The sequence below is a fragment of the Atta cephalotes genome, assembly GCF_000143395.1.
Source record: "Atta cephalotes unplaced genomic scaffold scaffold00009, whole genome shotgun sequence".
Taxonomy (NCBI): Eukaryota; Metazoa; Arthropoda; class Insecta; order Hymenoptera; family Formicidae; genus Atta; species Atta cephalotes.
This window is the reverse complement of record NW_012130073.1, coordinates 3,984,546-3,996,345: the sequence shown is the minus strand read 5'-3', so window position 1 is coordinate 3,996,345 and position 11,800 is coordinate 3,984,546. Positions and strand designations below refer to the sequence as shown.

The 11,800-nt window shown below is 36.2% G+C and overlaps 2 protein-coding genes across 2 annotated transcripts in view; both read right to left on the bottom strand.

The window, feature by feature from the left end:
• Positions 1 to 943: 943 nt before the first annotated feature.
• Positions 944 to 4,033, bottom strand: LOC105627535 (adenosine kinase 2). The gene is made up of 5 exons (XM_012208816.1): positions 4,017 to 4,033; positions 2,896 to 3,103; positions 2,261 to 2,536; positions 1,768 to 2,176; positions 944 to 1,313 (listed from the first exon to the last, which is right to left on the bottom strand). Exons 1-5 carry the CDS (start codon positions 4,031 to 4,033, stop codon positions 1,186 to 1,188), a joined length of 1,038 nt encoding a protein of 345 aa, XP_012064206.1. The 3' UTR covers positions 944 to 1,185.
• A 5,487-nt stretch (positions 4,034 to 9,520) lies between these two features.
• Positions 9,521 to 11,800, bottom strand: part of LOC105627534 (RNA-binding protein lark) — a 10,592-nt gene continuing 8,312 nt past the window's right edge. The window contains exon 5 of the mRNA XM_012208815.1: positions 9,521 to 9,614. Within this exon, the coding sequence (XP_012064205.1) occupies positions 9,521 to 9,614 (94 nt within the window). The remainder of the gene's footprint in view (positions 9,615 to 11,800) is intronic.

The window sequence follows — 11,800 nt, the reverse complement described above, 5'->3', positions numbered from 1 at the left end:
TTAACGTTACGTTACGTTAGTTACGTTTACGTTTTACCGTTTTAACCGTTTACGTTTACCGTTACCCGTACCGTCCCGTCCTCCTCCTCCTCTCTCTCTCTCTCTCTCTCTCTCTCTCTCTCTCTCTCTCTCTCTCTCTCTCTCCCCCCTTGCCCGCTCGATACGTCTCCGTCCCGCTCCAAACTCCGCAGTTCGGCCGCATATCGCACCGCGCACGACGCACGCGTGCAACGTCTCGCATAATTGAATACTCTGCACTCCCGGACGGTATCGCCCGTCCAGCGGCCGCGTATGCGAAGCTAACCAGCAAATTCTCGGTATAATATCTACATACCTCGGTGATTGTATTGATTTTCCCCGACAGTATGTAAATTAACGTACGGCGACGTAAGTATGCGCGAGGGAGAAATTCTGCGCAGTTCACGTCTTTAAGCGAATACTCGTAAAACGATTTAGATTTAGATTAAATTTTAATCTTAGTTCAATTTACACTTCATCCATTAATAATTTTTTGAACTAGAAGATAAAGAGTCGAACTGAGATTAAGGTATAGTGAAATTCGGTCACTTGCATTACACTGGATTAGTGTATACTAACAATTATAAGAGCTGCTACATATATGAATGTAGCAAAGTTAAATGCAAAAGCATATAGATATTTTAAAGGATTAAATATTTAATAATGATATTATTAGCAGAATATACGTGGGCAGTCAGTGACTTTTTAAAAGGAGAATATATATTGAAAAATAAATCAAATTTTAGTAAAAAGTCATCAAGTTGTCCGTTAAATTGTCAAATTATATTATCACTGATTCAGATTACTTTGAATAAAGTAGATTTTAATGTATTATCAGTGCGAGTGTCCGAATTCACCATTAATTACATTTAACGATGGAAACGGACATTAATTTCGCAGCCCTGTAAAATGATTTATAATCTTATTAATTCAACAAGAATTTATTGATTTTTTCTTTCTCTGAAATTATTGTTGCTCTAATGCGTTTAGATTAGCAAAATAGATTGCTAAATTTTAATAATACAAATATTTTTATAATCTTGTAGCTCGAATTTCACTCGTAATGTAAAGTTTAAAAGGTAAAAAAGATAGGGATAAATTCATTTAAAAAATTATTAAGATATCTATTAAGTACATGATTTATATTCGCTACCACATTGGCACCAATCAAAATTGGAAGTTCGGCTTTCCCTCGTAAGTACATCCGAACTTCTGTATGATCTGCGTCGCCGCCCAAATACCGCATTTTATACACGTATCTATGCTTTTATTTTGTATAAGTTGTGCTAGAAAACCTGAAACAATTTATTTAGTTGATATAAAAGCTTTCAATTAGTTTTCTTTTTATATGTAATCTTATTGTCATTGTATTTCAATAATTACGAGAGCGAGCATGGCAAAGCAGATAGCGTACTGTTATGCTAGAGATTATGGGTTCAAATCCCGGTACAACCAAAATATTTTCATATGCTCGTATCTCCTCTCAGAAGGAAACGGCAATCCACCGAGAGCTAACTTTGCCAAGAACGCTTCTCTAACACGTCGTTCGGAATCGACGTTAAATTATAGATCCCATATAACTGTGTATAATCAGCGTGTGTATCACAGACATATAAGAGAAGTCACGCTTGGTCACAAACAATAAAATTAAGAAGAATCTCAATAAAGATATCATTACTATATAACTCAATAAAATTATTATTTTCGCAGATATTTATTACAAACAATTTATGACAAATCCGTACTCACCACCGACAAAAGCATCCCCAGCGGCATTAGTATCTATAACTTTTTCCTCTGGCAGTTCTACAACAGGATATTCCGTCACAGTGCCATCCTTGGCTAAAAGCACTGCGTTAGTACCCTGTGTTATCACGACGATCCTTTTCCTTTTGTTATTTATCTTATCCATATTCGATATCTTCAGCGCGATCTGTTTTCTATCCGTCGCGTTAAGATTGTTGATCTTTGCAAACGTGTCCGCTTCTGTCTCGTTCCCGAATAAGATGTCCACGTAAGGAAACGCCGCTAGCATCGGTTTTTGGAAGAATTCGCATAAAAACGGTGCACTGAGATTCATCATGAACATTTTGTCGTTTTCGTAAGCGTGTTTGGCTATTGTTTGTATGGATTCGGGACTAACCGTTAAGAAAAATCCCTAAAATACAGAATAATGAATTTCATGACATTTTACTGAATCGCTCTTTCATATACTTAGATATTAGGAAATCTTTGCGTTTACCGATATGTAGATGTATTTCGCGATATCTATCAGATGTTTGTTTTCTGGCTTTTCGATATGTGTCTGTGAAAAGCAATTTGCCGCTGCCAAATTGGCGCATAGGGAGCGTTTTTTCCCCGTAATGAGCACCGCGCACGTTCCAGTCGGTTCCTGATCGGTGTATTGATAACGAACATTTAAGCCATCCGCCATTGCCTTATCCTCCAGGATCTTGGAATATTTGTCTTTGCCAACACAGCCCATATATGTGGCGATTTTCGGTCTTTGCAGAAACCACTATAAAACAAACATTGATTATTTATAGTATGACTTTTGCCCATTTTTTTACCAATGTAGATCAATCTCAGTTTAACTCTTTTTGTCTCTTTCTAATTCTAAAAATTAGAAAAAGATGAAAAGTAAATTAAATCAAGATTAAAAGTATCTACATCAATAGAAATAAATTTAAGATTTTTCTTCTTTTATCTGCCAAATAAATTTGGCAATGTCCTCTAAATTCTTTAAAAGCTCACTCTAAAGAGTGAAAATTGAACAGTTTTTTTTTAAGAGTGGTTTAATTTTTAATCTTTAAGACCGAGATTTATTCTAAAAGTCTTAGAAAGTGAATAATAATTTTCTGTGTAGATTATACTTACTTGCGCTACTCTCATAGTATTCTGCACAGATCCACCCGCAGTAAATTCAGCATTGTATAAGTCAATCAGCTCATCATATAAAGGCTTGTGCTTTTCTTCAGCAAGAATAGCATTGTTGGGGTTCAGATCATATTTTTGCAACAAGTCATGATTAACATATGCTGAAATATCCAGAAGAGGATTTCCCATACCCAATAGCAATCCTTCTCTGAAATGTTCATTTGATAAAATTTTCGATACAATTTTCATCTAGATCAGTCTACAATTTATGCCCATTTCTACTAATGTAATTTAATTTTAATCTCAATTCAATTAATATTCTGCACCTTTTTCTAGTTCTAAAAATTGTGCTCATTTCTATTAATGTAAATTATTAACTTCAATCTCGATTTAATTTATCCTTTTCTAATTCTTAGAATCAGAAAAAGATAAGTTAAACCAAGATTAAAAATTAATTTACATTGGTAGAAATAGATATTAGAAAGAATAAACAGAGATTAAAGTTGATCTATATTGGTAAAAATGACATTTAAATTTTAAAGGAAAGCAATCCTAGATATGCTTTGCGTAATTTTATTAATAAAAAAAATTTCTCGAGGAACAGTGATAAGATAATGTCAAACAATTTATCTTCGAGACAGCTCGATAAGAAAAGCGATATTATTAAGAAAATAAAAATGCATATGGCAATTTCGTATTGCGATGCCATTTTGAAGCAACCATATGGACTCACATTGCTCACAACTCAGTGACGAATCGCGCCTATGAGAATCGACCTTGAAGATTACATAACCTGTATCTTTCCTCTTGCCAGACGTGATTAAAATTTTCACGAGTCTGACGTTGATTGTTCGTACAATTTTTATGATTGAAACAAAAATTATAATATATGTATTATTCTTTGCAGACAATCCTTTCTTTCAACAGTGAATTGGTTGTTATCGACGATCGTCGGGAGTAGTGGAGTATATACGCGGCATGCCGAACTTAACCTTGTCATGTAATAAATCCTGACTCATAACCTCCGAAGAAAAGATAAAAACGCGTCTGGTTTGTTCAATAAACGTTTTTCGAGATAGAGAAAAAAATTGGAATCACAAAAAATTAGATGTTACACTTACCGTAAGTCCTCGGCCATTTCCACGCAATTGTAGTTTTCGAGAGATTACGAGGAAAACACGTCAAGGATAGGATGGTCTGCTACGGTCGCAAGGCGCGCCACCGACGCTCTCAGCTCACCGTTGTGCCGCTTCTCGTGCGTGAAAACGCAAAAGCATCCAATAGTATCGACTGCTCGTAGTTGTTATTGAAGAACTACTCGGAAATTATTATCTCTATGTCATAGAGGTGACTTATCGTGGGAAGAGATAAAAGAACTGTACTATGTAAGAACTGTATAATAAGATCATAACTAGTAGTCAATGTTAATTCATAACATTTAACGATACTTTCAAACTCTGCAATGTTTGTAAATATTGTAAATCACTTCTCACAATCATTTGTTCAAATTACTCAATAATCTTAAGATTATTCCTATACTCTATATTTAGATCCTAAGGAACGTACCAAGTCTAGAGAAAATTAAAATGATTTTTAATTACAAAATTAGATTGATGTTAAAATTCAAAATAGTCTTTTAGATTTTGTTGCCTCTTTGTATATATTCCTTGTATATATTCCTTGGGATATATTATCTTAGTTTATTTCAGAAAAATGAAACAGCTTTGCCTGTTTCTATCAAAAATAGATTAACTTGATTTTCGTTTCGATTTATTTCTTCTTATTCTTAGAATTAGAAGATAAAGAATTCAACCGAGAATAAAATTAAACATTGAGATTGATAGAAACAGACATTAGCCAAGAAGAGATTTAATGACGTGCATACAAAACAAGGTTTAATGATTTTTTATTACTTTGCGCGATAAATTTCATCTTAATCATATGATTTGTAAAAACGCAAACTGAGAAATATATGAATTTAAACGTGTAAGATTATTTATTTCAATGACATGTTGCCTAGATTAAAATTTCATTGATTTTTTTATGTAGAAATATAAAACGCGTGTAAAAGAAAATTTGTCGTACAATTCAAATGTACGCAATAGTTTTAATGTGTTAACGAGACAGTTGTAGAGGAGAAAGACAAAAGTCTTTATTGCTCAATTACACGCTGAATATTCTCATCAGTCGACTTGGAAAGTTACGGATCAAATGGAGCGGCGACATCCTGTAACATATATTTCACACGAAACTTACGGCACTATTTTTTTCATGACGATCCATTGGGATTAAATAATATGATAGCAAGCTATCTTTATACATCTTATCCGCGGAATTTTACTTACCGTTACATATTTATATTTACGTCTAAATAACTTTACTTTTATTAGCAATAGAATAGCACAAAAATATTTAATATTAAGATTTCTCTCGCTACATATTGGATTATAATATCAAAAGTGGGAAATTGTATAAATTTTTTTTATTGTGGCATTATTGAAATAGCTTAATTCTTTCACATGTCACTACTTGTATTTGATAGTATCGATAAAATAATATATAAAGAATTTTTGATTCATCAATTAATAAACAAGTCTTCAATTTTTTGGTTACATATTTGTTAAAAATATGACTAGAGAAATTCGATTATACATGGTGAGTTATAAGTATGTTTTCCAATTTTATGAGTCTTCCTTTTTTTTCAGGAACACGCTCACAAAAATTTAAAATACTTATCTCATATATTGTTTATTAAAGTTGAGTAATAAAAAAGAAATTTTTCTATAGTTTACCAATGTGCACTATCGAATGCAAATGGCAGCTTGTTGAAAGAACCAATTCATTTTGCATAAAAAAAGATTTATATTATTTCTTGTTTTTGATAATCTAATATGATATTAATAATAGTTGCATTGAAAGAAATGAAGTGAAAACTGTAAAATTAGTGACAATAGAATCACTATAATGCGCCTGAATTAAACTTTTAATAGTGAGTCAATAAATTATAAGGAAGATATAAAATCACTCTCGCATGAATAAGAGTTGAAGCAAATATAGTCAATATTACCGCGAATGTTATGCTATCTGAGATCGAAAGTGTCCAATATTTCTCTCGAGATTTTACCCAGTTGGCACCAATTAAAAGTAACATCTATTATAATGTCGCATTCAACATTCTAACTATTACGTAACATCATGTATGTTATATTTATATTGTTGAGTGTGAAATTACAATATACAGGGTGTCCCATAGGAAAACAGATTTCAACACCTTCCTTGGGACAAAGAACATCTTGTAGATGTTTTTGTTACTTGTAGGAGTCTATTTTGTAACTCTTAACACAATTGTAACTGTAGTGTTACAGTGTCGTTGATCGCAGATTACATGGTAAAAAAAACTGTGCAACGACATTATAACGTTACAATTGTTAAGAGTTACAGAATAGGTCTCTTAGTTGGTGTTGACTAGGAGGGATCGCAGCGCGGGGAAAGTATTCGTTCTTACGATACCTTCATGGTCCCGTCGAGCGGAGACTCTCGAGAATCCGCTCTAGGGCGAGATTCGGCGTGTGTAAGCACATGTCGATCTCACAGTTTTGTCCGGCGCACCCTACAGAAGATTCCTCTCGTAGAGATGGGCTCTCCCTTAAGAAGCGCCGCTTTTCCTAAGAAAGAAAACAGGACTCTCAAAGGCGTTCGGGTGGAACACGCGGGATAAATTAACGTGTCGTTTTTTTCTTTTCTTTATATTATTTTTATTCATTTTTCTTACGCGTATCAGAACAATATTGAGAGGCTGGACCCGCGTCTTGGATGCGGTAGCGTAATCCCGCGTCTCTATTACAGTATACATCTCTCATTCGCACTCTCCCCCGCTCTCTTTCGATGTAGTTATAGAGTGCTGTGATGAACAATTACCTCTCGCTACACCATCGTCGCTCCTCCACCAGACCTCTCGCGTCGCTTCTACTTGAAACCCTCTCGTCTCTCGAGCCTGGCATGCTCGCTCCTTCAAGGGTACATCCTTCGACGATGCCGGCGTAGAGGGCTATCACGTCCTATATCACATATCATATTACAATACAGCGTGTTACAATCTCTGCTGCCGCGTTTCTATCGGTTTTGCGCTTTTTCCGTTAATGCGGCAACCGACGATGACCGACACGTGTGTGTTCGTTTTCTATCACGCGAGATCAAGGGGTAACTCGTCCCGACGACGTGCGTCCGGTTTTTTTTCCGTTACATACATGTACATGTTTTTCTCCGGGTTCTTGTGCCGACCGTGTCTCTCAAAAATCCGATGCACGGATCCGATCGGCGATTCACGATCTCCACGTGCCTCTAGTGAGAACTCTGCCGAGAGGGACTGGGTACTTTTTTTTATCTTTTTAAGCGCCTGCGAGGGTCTGTGCCGGCGCGTGTCCGGAAATGTAGCTCAGCGATCTAGCTACAAACTGGGCTCGGAACTTGTCATCTCGTTGAGCTTCTCGGCGGCCAGCGTGTGTCCCGAACCGTTTTGCAACTCGAGCTGCGTGACTTTATTAGACGACGTTGACGGCGACGGCGACGACGACGGCAGCGGCGAGGGCGGCGACGAAGCTGACGACGACGGCGATGTGACGACGAAGAAGACGACGACGACGACGAGCCGGAATCTCGCACGTCCACGTATGGGCTACGAGAGCGAGGCTGCCGACCCATCGGGCAGACCTTCGCTATCCGACGACTAGTCCGGCGGCACCGACATTACCGTAATCCTCGAGAAGGAGTATGTACTTGCAATACAGCGATACATCGCGTATCGAATATATCCGACGAAGCTCCCCGGTGTGACGACTCCATGCTCCCCGAGTCTTTTTTCCCGCACGCGTGTGCTATACGCGCGCGACTCGGTATTGCAGATTTTCTTTTTCCCCGCGTACCTCGAGCCTCGTCAAGTACGTCAAGCATACGTATCGCGGGTCGGGGGTCCACACCTAAGTGGGTAGCTAGTTGCGAAGGGATAAATATATGCGCCAATACGAAAAAAAAGAAAGGAAGGAATAGGCTGTAATTTATAATAAGACTGTCTCAAAACCAGTTATGAGAGAGCATTATGTAATGTTTGACTACTAAACTTAAATATCTTCAATAATCTCTCCGCCTCTTTTAAAAACCATCGACATATAGTACTGGACGGAGTATAAACCATCTTGATAGATCTAGAAAAAGATGGAACAATGTATGGGTAGAATACACTACTGTTCTTTCTTTCCTGAAACAAAACTTAATCAATAAGACAATAATAGAAAAAGAGTTCCATGTCCATATTTACCTTTTTCTCTTAGGTCCGTCAAAATGAAAGATTAAAGAGATCTCACCACTGCTCCAGTATTATATGTCGATGAAACTAATGTCTCGAGCCAAAATCACATTAATTTTCTGAAGCTTTTGAAAGTAGACTTTTCGACTAAGCTTTGTTGGATGATTCTGAGACATCTTGTATAAGTTCCTCTCGACGATCATGCGCCGAGGTCTCCCGGTGAAGCCAAAGTTAACGGGCGTAGACGCACTTGTTATGCACCGATCAAACTCCTCCGGATTCGAAATAGTCTACGTATTATCGAATAGCATCGGACAGCAGTTTGCTCACCGCATCTCAGTATGGAGAGATGATCGAGTAGCGTGCCTGGTTCTATACATTCATGTTCCAAAGTCACTCTGAAAGAGACTCGCTCGGTTATCTCCGAGGATTCTGCACGATGTCTCTTAAAGTAACTTTGGGAGAAAGAAGTGACTGCGCATAAGCTACAGATCGTGGCCGGTCGCCTCCGTGTCTTGCCGTTGGTAGGATGAAAAAGCGATCTTCAGCAAAGTCCGATTTTGTAGACCTGCTCAACCTCCGAGTCTGCAAGTTTGACTGGTACATAACAATATGAGTATAATACAAAATCGACTTAAGATATACAAAAAAAAAGAGGAATATTTACTCCCTCGTCTATTTACATTTCCGTGTCCGCTTGGTACTTCTGGAAACAGCTTTAACTTTGGCTTTAATCGGAAGTTTATATAAAAGAACGATAATCGTACTAATCGTACTAAAGATGTGAATGCGGCGAAAGGATTGCAAATCTTTCCTCCGTGCTTATGGAATAGGGACAACAAATTAACCGAGAAGAAGAACGTGTGAAAGTCGTGTCAATAAATTGATGATGCTATAAATATATACATATCTACAATATTCACAGTTAGGTAATAAATATATCATATTTGAATACATCAATAAGCAATTGAGTTTAAAGATGGGAAGACTGTCTCCTTTTTCCTCTTCTCAGTTAAAGTTTCAATCTACAAACGATACAATCGCTTTCGATGAACAAACTCAGCCTAGTTCGAGAGAGCCAGCTAGAAAAAAGGTTGAATTCTCAGTCACAATTTAAGGAGACGTCGTTCGCACGTGTTTTGATATTTATTAAAAAATAAGAACTTGTAAAAACATACGTGAGTCACGTACAAAAAAAAAATGTACAAAACAGGTACTCATCTCGTACTGTTACTAACACGAGAAGGGTACGTAGCAGGCTTATATCGGAATTCGATATTATTTCCCAGTGTTCCTTTGTTTTAACACATATAGAAGGAAGAATTAGTATTCCACATCCGTGTATGCATGATGAAGCGACTTATTCGCGCTATATGCTAGCTCGTGCGCGACCACTTCATCCGCGGTGCCAATTGTTCTGAAAACATCAGTCATACAACGAACGATTTCACTTAGTGTTCGACGGATCTCGCTACGATGACCCTTAATTCTTTAAGACAGAAATAGAGGAATCAGAGATCAAAGCTGTTATAATCTCTAGACTTTAACTTTCGATGCCATAGGGCTCTGAAAAAAATCTGTTAACAGCTACAAAATGGCGAGTAAAATAACTTCAATCATGTTCAATATAACCAAAGATAATTTTATTTTTTAAAAATATTGAGTAATTATTACTAAACGATTGATTACATTTTTATGTTTGATAATGCTTATTAAATATTTAGGAAATTAAATTATTTTTGATAATATTAATCAAACATTTAATTAAAATTATTTCGCTCAACATTTAGTGTCTATTACCAGACTTTTTCAGAGAAAAGATCGTACAATTACTGTTCCCAACATCTACAGCATCGAAACTTGAACTTTACAAAACTATAACCCGTAGCAATCCCTGTTTTCGACTACTGAGACTGAAACAAGCAATTATAGAAAAGAAAAGAGAGAAGCAGATACATCTCGATAAAGAGATACGCTTAAAGGTATGAGCGTCTTAAAACGAAGGGAATCGATGCATCAGTTCGAATAGATCGCTTAATATGTGATACGAATATGATGGTGGTTCGCGAAATAACAAAGCAGATGACACATAGATCGTGTAAAGATTCTTCGAAGAATTATGAGAAATTATAAAACTCTCCCTGTACTTTTAAATTGTTTTCTTTACTTTAAGATGATCAAGATTTGAAGGAAACAACAATGTTGTTAAGTTCAAAATCTCCTTTATTTTGTTGGTTCAAAGCAACACGTGAGATGCACAAAGAATATTACTTGGACTAGATGTTATAAATCATCGGATAATCCTTTTAGACAAGCCAGGAAACATGCAAGTTGTTTTAAATAAAATAAAAAATTACAGCAATTTAGACTAGAAAGAATTTGAATTAAAAAAAGCATCTTAAGCAATTAATTTGATAAAAAATTCTATTCTTTCAAATTTTATCATTTTATAGAAATACAATCAAACAAAGTATGAATATAATATATATCACTTATAAAATTTTCACTACTTAAAATTATTCCCAATTTTATCATGAGATTCGTATAGCTGGTAGAATATCTCTAGTGATTCTGGAACATCCTATATTTATATACGAATGCTGAAATCCTTTCGTCATCGGGCATGCATCGCACTAATTTAAATTTCCCATCGACGTTTGTCACGAAGAAATCATGAAATCCGGAAATGATCAACAATCACAATCAACGCACGATTGCATGCCCGACGAGCGCGAAAACATTACATTGTACTTATATGTGCATCTTGTCCTTACTTTTCCCACTCTACTGAGAGTAAAATATAGAAATAAAAGGCAGGTGAGGCTTCGAGAGAAATTCGTTTAACAGAAAAAAAATAGTCATCGAGCTAGGAACACATGAAACGTGAAATACAATTTCACATGTAAACATGAAATAGTCCTCGATAAATTATGAAGAGATAACTAATTTTCAATGATATTAACAATATAAGGCAACGTCTATATAGACCAGGATGTCTAATCTAAATATTATTCACATATGTAATTACAATTAAATTATATGTCCAATTATGGTTGTTTAACAAATAATTTGATTAAACATAATTTTGACTAATTGACAAACTTGTAATTCTAATTGATAATTTACGAAATTATTGGACGGTTTACAAGACTAAAATCTAAATATCGCTGTAATTAATTCATATAGATTGTATCGCAATTAAATAAAAATTTAGGAAAGTAGAAGTAGTTTGAATTGTTCGATGGAGGAAATATCGCTGATCTACCTGTGGATCGACAATTAGACTTGTGAAGGATAACACAAGAATGGCAGCAAAGAGAGACAGAGTAACATGAACGAATACGCCGCGCGCGTTTCATATCGAGATTTTGACGGGGAATTTCTCTTTTTTTTATTGAGCTAATGCGAAGCGGAAACGCGCGCACGACGCGCAGGAAGCCAGCGAAGGAAGCGCGCGTCCAATCGTATCCGATCAAGATTTTCGTGGTGCGACAAGGGAAGGATTTAGAGTGGTTTTCCTGGATGGTTGTTGCTGGCAATGGGTACACCGCGAAAGAGAGAGAAAGAGAGAGAGAGAGAGAGAGAGAGAGAGAGAGAAGAGAG